Source organism: Crinia signifera, chromosome 6 (genome assembly GCF_055691185.1).
Source record: "Crinia signifera chromosome 6, ASM5569118v1, whole genome shotgun sequence".
Lineage (NCBI taxonomy): Eukaryota > Metazoa > Chordata > Amphibia > Anura > Myobatrachidae > Crinia > Crinia signifera.
The window spans coordinates 246,830,749-246,845,853 of NC_139222.1; the positions used below are offsets into that span (position 1 = coordinate 246,830,749).

The 15,105-nt window shown below is 44.9% G+C and overlaps 1 protein-coding gene across 1 annotated transcript in view; it reads right to left on the minus strand.

Annotated features, from left to right (window-relative positions):
* ARL3 (ARF like GTPase 3) overlaps positions 1-15,105 on the minus strand; it is a 52,271-nt gene that overhangs the window by 35,762 nt on the left and 1,404 nt on the right. The window contains exons 2-4 of the mRNA XM_083149242.1: positions 4,352-4,495; positions 833-949; positions 251-301 (exon numbers count right to left, since the gene is read on the minus strand). Of these exons, the coding sequence (XP_083005368.1) occupies positions 251-301; positions 833-949; positions 4,352-4,495 (312 nt within the window). The remainder of the gene's footprint in view (positions 1-250; positions 302-832; positions 950-4,351; positions 4,496-15,105) is intronic.

Sequence of the window (15,105 nt, forward strand, 5' to 3'; positions counted from 1 at the left end):
AACCATCCATTTAGATGAATTACTGAAGTCCAAGGTTAGGTTCTGACTGCTTACAGGCAACAAACATTGAGAATGGAATTCGATGTCATTTATTATACACTCACTGTTATCTTGTACCAGTTTTACTCAGTGCTATAACTACTAGGAGCACATATAGCCGAGCACTAACCCCAATTATTAAATTGTAATTGGTCCTGAGACTCCTATGACTTTATAAGAAATATTATGCTAAACTAGTGACAATACCGACCTGTCCCGTTTCTTCAAAACGTTTTCTATCCGCGCTGTCTATGACGTATATCTAAGAAAAACAAACATAGAATTATTATTTAGCAACTTTAGGGCATTCCCATTATTACTAAATATTTTGCTTTGCCCATATATTCATCGTTGTAATATTCTATTTGCTATTTATTTCAACCTATGTTCTGGAGATATCTAGATCTATTAGGAATTGTTATCCAGGACATCCATAATATGCTACTATCAGCTAGGCAGTGGTGCAGACTGTCTATTTCTTTAACCATCAATTGACTTGAACCTTATACTATGTATAATACCACTGAGGTGGATGGGGAGGCACTGCTGGTTATATACTGCACAAAACATAACCATGCCCCTGTCACTTGCCACACTTTTCCTCTTACATACATGACCGGTAACACATCTACCCCTTTTTATTCCTTAAATAAAAATACATTTGTCATATAATAGCCACATGCAAAGTTTCTCAGAGTGCATCAGACACAAGGGTGCAACTTTTTTGGGAAAGGAATTGGTACAACCCAAGTACAAATTCAGTGGGGTTTTGTTTACTATAAAATATACCTACCAATACATCTGTATTCTCAAAATAGTTCCTCCAGTACGGCCTGATTTTCCTCTGTCCGCCTATATCCCATACATTGAGTTTAAAACCCTGAGACTGGACGCTCTTTATATTAAATCCCTGCAAAACAATGCAATGAATGAGGAATATTTCTATATGAAACATTTTTACACCAGGTCTACACAAATGAAGGTTAATGATCATTTATGTATATGGTGCGGTACAGTGATAAGCAACACAGTATACAAGAATACAAAGATACAACCAAAAGGAGGGTGAAAGGATAAGTAGAGGGAGGGATTGGGCAAATTGCAGACATCAAGCAGTAGTAATGGGGTGTCATCAGAAAAGTGGGTGGGTGCAGGATTAGGTAGCAAGACCGCACTCAATTAACCTGTAGCCACTAGGACAAAAGGCAAGTTCAACGCTGCCGGTGGGGAATCTAGAGAAAAGTTAGGCACACTGGTGGCAGGGATATTGATAGGATAAAAGAGGTGTAACAAAAAGGGTGAACTGGGGAAGAGGCTAGGTGGGTGGTCACTGTAGCGAATTAGCACATATGAGGAAGGATGATATTTTTTTATGAAGAGAGGGGTCCATGAGGCTTGGTTTGGAGATGTGGATATGTTAGAGATACTGACGGTGATATAATAAAGCAAAGCATTAGGGAAATCTTGAATGAGAAAGTGATTTTGTTTTGGAAATAAACCAGAAAATACATTTATATTGTTTCTCTGCAGGGTAAGTACGGACTGCTATTGTACGCTGCCCACAGATTATGTATGCATAGCACTTGATGAAGTTGCTCCAGATACTCCTCACAATCCACATAGGCTTAGATGCCACCTCTACACAGAAATTTGGAACTGTATGAACTCTCACAGGCTCTATATGATAATATGATTATTTCTAAGGGTGGTAGGTGATACCCCAAGAGCAATACGGACTACACACAGGCAGGAATTCACCAACTTTTCTTGTAGCATTAGATATAAACAGTGGCACTCTAAACCAACAGGACACCCAGTGGCGTAGCTACGTTTTGGGCGCCCCCCTGCCGTTAGGGGGGGGGGCGCCCATACCCACCCCCCGCCGCCGCGTCAAGCACCCCCCCCCGCCCGGTCACCTATGCTAACCCCCTCCCCCGCAGTCTTACCTATCACGCTGGTCCCGGCGGCTCCGTCCGTTCATCTGCTGAGGACCACCACAAAATAGCCGCCCCCATACAGCAGACAGTTTCAGAGAACTGTTTGCTATATGGGGGCGGCCATTTTGTGGTGATCCTCATCAGAAGAACGGAGCCGCCGGGACCAGCAAGATACGCAAGTCTGCAGGGGATTGGGGGGGGTGTAACTATAGCACCGCAGCCCCCGGCGCCCCCACATGCACAGCGCCCCCCCCCCCCCGTGGTGGCGGGGGCTGCGGTGCTATAGTTACGCCCCTGAGGACACCTACAAAATCTATCACGTAGAGTAGATCATCAGTGGTGTAAATCTTGGAACCTAAGTGACTTCCTCACATTTAAGACTACCTACCACTCCTAATGTAATGCTCTGGACACTAAGAAACAAATATATGTCCAACCTCTCTTCTCTTATCATGCCACCAACCCCAACACTGTTTTAATACATTTAAATCCCTTCTTTACCCTCCCTCACCCTCCCCCACCATCTACTATCTATATACAATAACTTGCTTCCTTCTTCAAGGAAAAGATTGATAAACTCCAAGATGAAACGGCATGCTCTTCCTCAGCCAGTGACTTGTTTACTTCCTTTCCCCTTTGGCACTTTCTCCTCATTTGACCCTGCAAGTGAGGATGTAGTATCAACATCCTCTTACTCTACTACCTCTCCTCTTGTCTTGGAAATTTTCCGGGACAGCCCGCTGCGGCAGTGCAGCTGAGCCCCGAAAATTCCCGGGAATGCCACCCAGAAGGTTAAGGAAAGACTGAAGTTGGAAAAGAGGTGTGAGAGCTAGGCCTGAAAGGTGAAGGCCAAAGTGCTGGTCACTATATTGCTTTGTAGTCCATGGATGTCACAGGTGCGATGTGCATTATATAATGGTCATTGGTGCTCTCTGTTCACAATACAGTATATTGGTCACCGATGACCTCTATATTATATAGAGGACACTGATGCATAAATACACATAACCACACTTACAAACTTCCAAGTTGTGTAAATCTTCATTGGGAAGCTCTGCTTAGCAAACAATGTTGCCCTATAGCAGGTGTGGTCAAACCAATCCACAAGATCTACCAACTGAATGCAGCACATCTTTAAAAATACGTGTCACTAATGACACCTGTGGACCAGCGAGGTCACCTGGAAAATGTGAACAACGGCTATTAGATCTTGAGGACCCATTTGGCCAGCCCTGCCTTATAGCAATAATGGGCCTATATACAACTGGACAGCTGAGTAGGTGGGCATACCTGCCTCTGTTCTTTCCACAGGGATTGACTCTACGGCTTAGGAAGGAAAGGCCCACATTTTAGCTTGCCAACCGGTACAAGAAGTTGTCATGGCAAATGTCAAGACAAAAAAAATGACTATGTACCTAGACCATGTATATTTATCATCTAGATACCCAATTCCGCGCGCTTTATAAACACTGCTTATGATGTTTATCTTTGAAAACTCTGCTGTTATAAACTTATTACCCAGACAAATTTACAAAAACTGAAGTACTAAGATAAATCTAGATTGTGACAAAGTCATAACATGCCACATATTGTAAGTTATAAGGCAATGCACAAAAGGATTTGCCTTACAACTTTATTCTTCTATATGTAGAAGTGATTTTTTTTTTTTTTTTACATGAAATTCATTTTCTCATTTATTTATATAACGTTACCATTTAATGTAGTGGTTATTTGTCATTCATGGGAGTCCAATTGGAGCTTATTATTATCACCATCCTATATTTATATGGTGCCACAAGGGATCTGCAGTGGCCAATTACAGAGTACATAGACAAGAAAAAACAGCGACTTACAGTTGGAGATAATATAGGACAAGTGTAGGGTATATAAAACATAGCTGCGCCACTAAACGACACTAAATTTTAATTTGAGAGATTTAGTGTCGTCGAAGGGAGTACGGAGTAAAGGCACCCATACACCCAACAGGCTGAGAAATGCAGTAAAAAAAAATTATCCTATTCTATGACATTTACTTCGGATTTCGATCTGATGCCAGGTCCAGTGCGCATTGGATCATATCCAGATACCTCAAATGGGGGCATTAAGAATGGAAAAATCCCATGAGGGAAGAGGACTCTGCTCATGTGAGGTTACATTCTGGACGGGAGCATGCAGACAGGGAAGACACAAATGGGGTAGCTTATAGTATCAATTCTCAAAAACACACCAAAAGGTTCATTTTTGGAGAGTGGGAGGAAACCCATACAAATCTGGGAAGAACAGACAAACTATACACAGATAAGGCCCTGGCTGGAAATGTAAGTTGTGACACTTATGAGAATAATAAATCTACCAGATAAATGTCTACCACTGACCTGTGTTGGGGTGATGTGACTGATGTCCTCTGACGCCAACTGTTTTAGTAATGTGGTTTTTCCCGCATTATCGAGACCCAGGAGCAGGATTCGTACCTCCTGATCTGGAGCACTTTTCAATTTACGCAAGATAGATAACAGACCCTACACGGCAGAAGAGACAGTAAACAGAATTGAATTTATAAAGGGAATGCATCTCATGCAGCAAGAGCATGCTTACCTATAATCATGCAGAGGCTCTAAAGAAGACCCATAAACACAAGGGGATGTATTCAGCCAGCCAAGGGGGTTAAACGGTGGGGATCGGCGAAAACAAATCCATCCTCGCCGTTTAACCCCTGCGCCGGCCGTTCACCCTGTTCAATATTCCGGAAATACTCACTGTCAGAGGACAGCAAGGATTCCCCCCAAACAGCGAGGCTCGCGGCTAATGCAGGGAGCCCGCTTCATTCAGCCGCGAGTCTCACTGTTTTAGCGGCTGCATACAATGTTTCCACCTCACTCCAAAAATGGAGCGAGGGGGAATCGGCGTATGCAGGGGGTCAGTTGAATACTGACCCTGCTCGCTGTCACAGCTCGCCACCAGCATTGAATACTGCCTAAGTCTGTAATTGTAAACTGCACATTCCTTTCCTCATGTATATGGCCAGCTTTACAATACAATTATGAACATATGGGGCAGGCCTCATCCTGGCTGTCGAATCGCCAGCAGCCTCGCCAGCCATCAGACTGAGACTCAATCTCCGTCGGCGGGGCGATGGAAACCCTGTCCGTCTCCGCCTCGACCCGGGGGAGCGGCTGGAAGCGCCGTCAGTATCACGGCGGCTGGTCAGCAGCCTCGCCAGCCATCAGACTGAGACTCAATCTCCGTCGGCGGGGCGATGGAAACCCTGTCCGTCTCCGCCTCGACCCGGGGGAGCGGCTGGAAGCGCCGTCAGTATCACGGCGGCTGGTCAGCAGCCTCGCCAGCCATCAGACTGAGACTCAATCTCCGTCGGCGGGGCGATGGAAACCCTGTCCGTCTCCGCCTCGACCCGGGGGAGCGGCTGGAAGCGCCGTCAGAAGGGGACGCGCGTGCCTCCCGTGCACGCGCGTCCCCTTCTCGTTATACAGATGGCGCTGGTGGGGGATGGCGGCGCCATCGCCATCCCCTGCCAAGATGGGACCTGCCCCATCTGTAGATACAGATGGAGCCAGCCTCTTTCAATTCCGGCGCCCGCCAGATCCTCTCCTCTGGCGAGTGCCGGCAGATGGCGACTGGGACGCGCTTGCATCTCACTCGCGTCCCAGTATCACGGCGGCTGGTCAGCGTCTTCCTGCCCATCTCCGCTTCAGGGAGACGGGCAGGGTTGGTGGGGACGGGCGATGGGGACCCGGGGGAAGCTCGGTTGCCACGGAGCGCTTGCGTGTCTCGTGCGCATGCGCCCCCTGGCTCCATCTGTATTCAATAAGCATTGTGCTGGTGGGTGCAACGTGTCCTTCTGGAATTGGGCTGTGTAGATTCGCTGCCTAGCGAGCAGGTAAACTTTGCCGCACCGAACACATCCCCCCTCCCCCATGCTATCATCTGTAGTACACATCATGTGTGCGCTTATATTAATGGACCCTCAAATGATTTCTCCTCCCCACAGAGATGGCCGAAATAGAGGCGGGCACTGACGTCATGTGACAAGAGCTGCCCGCCCAGAGCACACAGGGGCATGCCTGCGTTCTCATGGGCACGTCCAGTGTTTCTATTGGCATGAAACTCCGAAACACGCTGCTGGGGTTGCACATGCGCATAATCGTGCATGCGCAAACCCCCACCATGGGCCGGGGGAGTGGATTCGGACCACAGCGTGCACATATGAATCGCCCCCATTGTGTCCATCGCACTGAATTCCATATTCATGACGTGGGATGAAATATTTTTGACAATCCCATCAGATCAGGTTTCCCAAACACAGCAGCCTGAAGGTCCCATTATTACCTGGCTGTGGCCCTAAGAAGAGGTATGGACATGGTAATGTAGCTTATAGTATTAGGGCAGATACTTCTTGGGTTTAGGTCATATAGACAACATGTAGAACTGGCAGATGATATATGGAGACTGTAGACTGGTCATCAAGAATCATGGTTTTTAACTTTGCAATATCATTTGGCACTAGTGCTGCACATGGTATCCGGATGGCTGACAGGTCTAAACGATGCAAGGGGACAGAATAATCATTGGGGGTTTCCCTGCTCAGGTGTTAACACGGATACGAAATGTCAAACTTCATGTGTCCACCTTTTTCAGGTCGACCTTTTGTCAATGTTGACCTAGACATAGGCCCTTATTCTGGTTCACTAACAAAGGCAAATTCCTTCTCAAATGGACAAAACCATGTGCACTGCAGGTGGGGCAGATGTAACATGTGCTGTGAGAATTAGAGTTGGGTGGGGTTTTACTTCAAAGTGAGATCTGTATTGCTGTGTAGAACTAAAGCAGCCAGTATTTACCCTGCACAGAAACAAAATAACTCAACCAAATCTAACTCTCTCTGTACAATACCATACCGGGGCATATGCACAGCACGAGCACCTTTGTTTGCAGAGGCAAATTTATTCTGAAAATTGGCACCGAAGTACAAACACAAAGTATAGGTCACAATTATTGCAATATAGACAGACCTAAAAGAACTTAAACATGTTTTTGGCCACATTGGGCCTGCAGTCCACTAGGGCCTCATTATAAAACAAGTTGAGAACCGTTGCTCATTCCCTGGAGCTGGGCAGGCTGCAACACATACAAGGATTGTCTCTCCTGTCAGATCTTGAAATCCTCCTCACGTGACCAGCCAAGGTATTAAGTACTTTGAGATGGTTTAACAGATAGATCAGCTATGTGCTAGCTGTGTGTCATAGCCATATGTTGTGGCATTAATTACCATACTGCTATAATCAAGAACAGGTGTATATGGATAAGTACAATTACGATAGAAAATTCTACAATTTTACTGTAAACATTTTGGGGGAAAGTTACTAAGATGTGTATTATGTGAAGTAGTCACAAGTGATGTTGCTATGGGCAACCAATCAGATCCTGTCTACTATCTTCTAGAGCCTTGATAGCTAACCATGACACTCCAGCTGTTGTTGAACTATACATCCCAGCATGCTCTGCTTTAGTTTTGCTATTTGGCCATGCTAAATATGATGCAGAGCATGCTGGGATGTGTAGCTCGACAACAGCTGGAGTGTCAAGGTTAGCCATCAAGGTTAGAGGGTGCCAAAATGAATAAGTAGTAGATTCTGATTGGCTGCCCATTGCAACATCACATGTGAAGCAGAATACACATCTTAGTAAATGTCTCCCTTTGAATGTATATAAAAAAAAATAATAATAATAAATTAGGAAGTGAAGGGATTGCTAGATAGATTAGGTTCGTGTCTTATACAAACCCAAAGTTGGCATGAAATATGATTGTTGTCAGTGAAAATTTTGACTTTTATGAGGTCAACACCAGAATATCAACATGATTAAATGATGACACTGACAGAATGAAATTTTGACATTAGTTTAAAGGCCCATACACACTGGGCGACTTTGAGCTGAAAGTCGCTCAAAACAGCAGGTTTGAGCAGCTTTCAGCTCAAAGCCGGCCAGTGTGTATGATCCAGTGATGAGCGGTGAGCGCTGCTGTGCGCTCCCGCAACATCGCCGGGAAAGCAGTTTATCTGCTGGTTATACCAGCAGATGAGCGGCTTTCAAGACAGCTTTGCGGCAGCGCCGGGCAGGGGGAAAGCTGCTTAGTGTGTATGCACTAAGCCACTTTCCCCGCCGCGTTGAACGCTATCATTGCTGTCCATACACGCTGGGCATAGTCGCCCAGTGTGTATGGACCTTTACGGATTATGGATAGATTTCGGATACATACCATATCCCGAGGTGGGAATGCTGGCAATCAAAAGACCAACCTTGGGATCCTGATACGGAGAATCCAGACAGAGCTCCATACCTACCCTAGCCCTCTCCCTTACCACCCTCACTTGCAGTTCCAGGGCCAGTGTTCTGACAGCAGACTGGATGCTGGTGATGGTATATTCTATGCAAGCATCCTGACTGCATCTAATAGATTTATAACCACATTATAAATCTTGACGTTTGGAAACTACCTAGTTTCCTTGGTGTATGTTCTTTCGGTTGCTTTATAGAATTACATATCCTATTGGTTACCATATAAGGAGTGATCATTCGTACTGCAGATTACAGAGCCAACTCCTGTGAATTAGCTGATACACACTTGCATAAAACAGGCTGACTAGACCCTATGGCAGGCATGTCCAAACTGTGGCCCTCCAGCTGTTGTGAAACTACACATCTCAGCATGCCTTGCCATAGTTTTAGCATTCCCTAATAGCAAAGCTGTGGCAAGGCAGGATGGGACTTGTAGTTTCAAAAACAGCTGGAGGGCCACCGTTTGGACATGCCTGCCCTATGGGGTAAATTCACTGAAGCTTCTAAAAATGAAAAGTGGTGAGTCTTCCTATAGCAACCAATCAGATTCTGGCTCATTTATCTATTGGATCCTAGAAAATGATAGACACATATTTATTCCAACCAGAGAGATTGGGCAGAATCTTATACCACTTTCAGACAGTGGCGGCCGAATAACCCAGCATTTGAAGCGCCAGGTTATTTGACAGCGTGCTGTCAGACTCCCTTCACACAGCAAAGCAAATCTCTGACCCATCAACTACACTGTGTGAAAGGGTCAACCCTGGATCTTAAACTCCGGGTCTCCGCCCCATGTCATTTGCAGGGTTGGAGACCTTGACCCGTGTATTTTATGAAATTCCTTGGTGGAACTGCTTCACCCGGGAATTTCATCTTAGGTGTGAAAGGGGGAATTAAACTGAATACACACCTACAGATTTATTTGTCCAATCTATATGGTGGGAACAAAAACCTGGAAATATATGGGAGCAAAGATCAAAAATTTGGGAAACGCTGGAAAACAGACAACGGTCAGTCAGACAAATTGTTTAAATCAATCTGATACAACAATTTTTTTCCAAGCAATTGTTTTTTTGTCTGTTTTTCAGCATTTGGGAGATAATGTTGATAGTAATTTGCTCATACACATTTCCAGATTTTTGTTTCCACCAGACGGATTGGACAGATAAATCTGTAGATGTGTATCTAGTTAATATTATGGAACAAGGATAAGTTGAGAATTTGTCAAACAGAAAACAGTTATTTATAACGTATTGAATTGTCCTGGCGGATTATACAAACATGAGTAATTATGGCACAATTGTCAAAACACATAAATAGCATAGTAAATAAACTTAAATGGTTGAAGCGTAGCGTGTGAGACAGAGATAGCTTCGAACAGTGGGTTCTGCAATTATATATATGAGCACAACACCCTCTTCTGTTACGCTAAATCTCTTGACGGATTGGATTCGTAATCTCTAGTCCGAATGGATTGGATACGTGCTCCTAGATTCTACTCTGTGATTTGTTTTGCTCATGTGTCAGATGCCGTGTTTATGCTAATCACGGTCACTGGTATTCGGAATACAGATCCTGGGGATCATGAGATATACCCTCTACTTAGATGTCAGTAGGATCTGAACCTCAAGTCACAAGTTTATTAATATTCACAGTAGGTGTAGTAGCGTCTCAGTAGTATGGTCTTCGTCCTGTATAGATCAGGACTCTGAGAGAGATGCTTGCTACACTGGAGATAGAAGGAACTCTATATATGGTATCCTTGTGACATTTGGTTAGAATCACCAAAATTATTAGTCTGAAACCTGGTCAGTGGGGTGTCTCCCTTAGCGCAAGTGTCCGGGAGACCTCAACCCCGGGTGGTCAGTTAAAGAATTTAAAGACGTATTTAAATGAGCAAAATTATTCAAACAAAATTATTCACAATTAAAGTGGTGCCTCTGGGGTATAGCGGTGCGCAGGCAGTTTCCTGTTGCTGATTTTGTTACTTTTCATACTTGATTGATCTATGCGCACTGTGAGACCTAATAGCCCTTATAAGGGCTCATACCAGTTTATGTGCTCCCAGTAGGAATACCCTGCACAGGGTTCCTTCCTTACTCTGCACAGTGGAGATTGCCCTGGAGGTCTTAGTGCTCCTGTCATTTATACAGGTCAGCTCTATACCCCAGAGGCACCACTTTAATTGTGAATAATTTTGTTTGAATAATTTTGCTCATTTAAATACGTCTTTAAATTCTTTAACTGACCACCCGGGGTTGAGGTCTCCCGGACACTTGCGCTAAGGGAGACACCTCACTGACCAGGTTTCAGACTAATAATTTTGGTGATTCTAACCAAATGTCACAAGGATACCATATATAGAGTTCCTTCTATCTCCAGTGTAGCAAGCATCTCTCTCAGAGTCCTGATATATACAGGACGAAGACCATACTACTGAGACGCTACTACACCTACTGTGAATATTAATAAACTTGTGACTTGAGGTTCAGATCCTACTGACATCTAAGTAGAGGGTATATTTTATGATCCCCAGGATCTGTATCCCGAATACCAGTGACCGTGATTAGCATAAACACGGCATCTGACACATGAGCAAAACAAATCACAGAGTAGAATCTAGGAGCACGTATCCAATCCATTCGAACTAGAGATTACGAATCCAATCCGTCAAGAGATTTAGCGTAACAGAAGAGGGTGTTGTGCTCATATATATAATTGCAGAACCCACTGTTCGAAGCTATCTCTGTCTCACACGCTACGCTTCAACCATTTACCGGTACTTTATTATTACAAGTCCAACAGCAACCACTGCCTGCCACCTTATTTTAAAGTGTGTCCACCCACCCTTGTATGTTATATGTTTTTAAGACATTTCGCAGCCTTTTAAAATTTATTACAATAAAGGTTAAATTTTATTAGTTGATTCTAATTTTCTCCAAGGTGCACCCACCCAGAGGACACGCTTCTCTTTCTCTGTTTTTGTCCTTAAATCTCCGTGTCCTAGGGTAGCACACCCCGTCTGTTGATAAATTGATTTTTCAACTGATGAATGTATAGGGGTCCTTTTCACATCTCAGTCTTGTGCGATTGACCCCCAAAACCCCCCTTTCTAGTAAATAAACTTGAATTACAGTATCCAAGGGAATGCTAGACACGGTCTGTGCAGCAAGGACAGTGTAATCGTTAGTGATACTGACTCACCGCACTGGTCATGAGTTCATTCTCACCATGGCCCTAACTGCTCTCTCCTACTTAGCAACCGTCTATACCGGAATCTCTTCTTACTTGTAGTCTTTCATCTTTTCCAACAGCAGCCCGACCCCAGTAGCACAATGACAACTCCTTTGCTTCCCTACATCTCAGCTGAGCTCTGTTTTAGTTTATCATTACTTTAATCAGTGGCGGAACTCTGGGAGGCAATGGAGTCATTTGCCGCTGGGCTCCTGGCCTGAAGGGGCACTGACTCCATTACTCCCGCTGGCTCTCGTCCCTGCCGGGGCTCTCCCCCCCATATCGCCAGGCATCCACATGGACTGCGCCCGGCTCTCCCCTGCTGCTGCCGGTTCACCACTGGCTCCCCCCTTCCTCGTCGGGCATTCACATAGTGCGCCCGGCTCTCCCCTGCTGCCAGGTCCCCACTGGCTCCCTCCTTGCTGGGCGTCCACATGTAGTGCGCCCGGCTTTCCCCTGCTCCTGCCTGGTCCCCGTTTGCTCTCCCTCCCCTCGCCGGGGTCTACATGTAGTGCGCCCAGCTCTCCCTTGCTATCACCGGCTGTCCCCCTGCTCCACCGGATCCTCGCCGGGCATCCGGAGGCAAGATGAATGCCAGTGCCCCTCCATGCCCCATACATATATATGCGTTGAGAGGTTGTTTTTTTTTTTTGGGGGGGGGGGGGGGGCGTCTTATAAGTAAAATGTAATAATAACAATGACTGCTGAGTTTGTCTTGTCTCCACATACTTGAGTGTGTTTCCTCCGGGTACAACCAATAAATATACTGGTAGGTTAATTGACTCCCGGAACAATCTACCCTAATGTATGTTCTTGTACATGTGGTAGGTAATGGTATAGATTGTAAGCGCCACTGGGGCAGGGACTGATGTGAATGTTCAAATAATCTCTGTAAAGTGCTGCGGAATATGTGTGCGCTATATAAATAACAGGGATACACATATAAATATCCTTACAAAGAACTAAAGATGAAAAAAGGGTTGTGATTATGGTTACAGTATAGACCAGGGGTGGGCCACATGTGGCCTGCGAACAGCTCCTGACTGGCCCGCTGCTGTATGTGTGTCCGATGGCGGCTGTGTGTGTGCATGGTGTAGTCGATGCTCAGCTTGTGCGTGGCAGGTATTGGAAAAGAAAGGTTTTTGGGTCAACCTCGCTAGTCGCTGCCTAGGATTCTGTCAAGTTGTATGAATCACCTTACATACAAAACATAGATAGATACAGAGAATACCGACAGTTTCCATGGAGCTGACATGGATTTTTTTACATTTTTTCATTAGATTGGTACCCAAAATAAAAAAAAATATAGATAAACCACAATAGTGTATGATTGCTTTAACAATAATCAAGGCATTAAGTCTTGCAATAAAATTTTTATATATATTTAAGGGGGACTCGTACCCTGTAGACTGGTCAAGGCATGTCTTAAAAAAGAAACCATTGTGGTTATGAAATGCGTTGGCCGTGGAGCAGAGGGTGGACAACACTGGACTCAACCGGGAGAGGCTTCAGGGACGCCTGGTATATGTACAATCTGCCTTATTTGTCTACATATTCTATTGCAAGACTTAATGCCTTGATTATTGTTAAAGCGAAAATACACTATTTTGGTTTTTATATTTCTTTATTTTGGGTACCAATCTAATGAAAATAAGTGAAAAATCGCTGTCAGCGCCAAGGAAACTGTCGGTATTCTCTGTATCTATTTGCGTAGCAGGTGCAAGACGCGGTCCGGCGCATGCACGAAAAGGCCACAGGACTACACCGCGTGTACACACAGCCACCAATGGACACACATACAGCAACGCGAGCTGGCAGCCGCCTGCATGTCACTACAGCCACAGCGATGCCGCCGAGGATGGGTGAGTCGCCGTCACTACATGGGACTGCAATCAGCGCCATTTTTCAAGGCTGGCGCGCAGGTTTTTGGAATATCTAAAGAGGGGCAGGTGTGAGGCAGTACTAATGGGGGAGCTGGTGTGTGAAAATGTGAGGGGCATGTGTGGCATTACTAATGGGGGCAGTTGTGTAGAATTACTAATGTAACGGGCAAGTATAAGCGACCTACTATTGTGTTGCATGAAGTGTAAAAGGGGTATATGGTGTGCTACAATACATTCAAAGACACACCCCCTTATGAATGACCGCACCCCCTATATCTAGAGTGCAGCCCTCGAAGTATTAAGGTGGAAGTATTAAGTGGCCCCCCAGTTGAAAAAATTGCCCACCCCTGGTTTAGATGATAGACAATGTCTAGTCTACAGTGACAAGGATGACAGTTACGAGGTCAACTCCAAAAAAGGGTCGATATTCCTTATGCTGTGTACACACGGGGGAGATATATTGCTCAGCCATATATAGCTGAGCAATATATTGCTCAGTTTCTCCTTTTCATCAGCAACCAGAGATGGTCGCTGATGAAAAAGAAACTGCCGGGGGGAGCCCGACAGCGGTAATCAGCTGGTCGTAGGAGCATGTTCCTGCGACCAGCGATCACCACAGGGGCAAAAACGGGAGCGCGCACCCGGCGATATATCGCCGGTGCACACTCCCATTGCGGGCAATATGGTCGCTCAGCAACCATATTTCCCGCGATTTTGCATAAAATCGCCCCCCCCCCGTGTACGCACCTTTAGGTCAACACAAGTTTATGGTCCACAGTCAAAAGGTTGACATGAGTTTTTATGATTTTTTTGGATGTCAATGGGGCAGATGTATTAAGCCTGGTGAAGAGATATAGTAGAAGGTGAGAACGAACCAGTCAGCCAGCTATGTTTTAAAAATGACAGTTAATTGTTGATTGGCTGGTGCATTATTACCTTCCACTTTATCGCTTCACCAAGCTTAATACATCTGCTCCTATGTAATTGTACATTGACACGGACACTGTACATCTGTACCACGTCTCTCCCCTCACCCCCACCGACACGGCCCGCTTTGCTCGGCACACTATTTTATTCCCATTTGGATAGAAAAGTATGAAAAACAACCTATTTTGAAAAAAATCATGAAAAACTCTGTCGACCTTGCATAAGCTTGTGTCTACCTGAGGTATGTCATACATTAGTGATTAACCTATCAACTGTTAACCTATCAACTGTCGACCCAGCCATGGTCTACCCACTGACTGCATACCGAGATAATACCTAAAGGGTATAAAAAGATTCTGGCTAAATAGGCGGAGTGGTTCTAATCTGCATTAAAACTCTTTGTTTCTGCAGTATGCAATATCATATTTTGTTGCGTTACTCCAATTATACTGAGATGAACCCCATACATTTATGAACCGGCAGGAAATAAGATCTGCAGGCATTTATTTTATCATGTTTAAAACAATAACATCTAATGAACATAGTGGTGTTACTGAACCAACTATAATTAAAATCATATTTTTTTTTTTCATAGTTTGGGGGAAGAGTGAGAATAATATGACATAATAATCTGCTACGAAAGATATACAATGCTGATATTAAGTGACTGTTGTGTTTTGCCTTGGAAAAGCGGAGGGTACTTATGTAGTATCTGGGCGCCCGATTTTTTG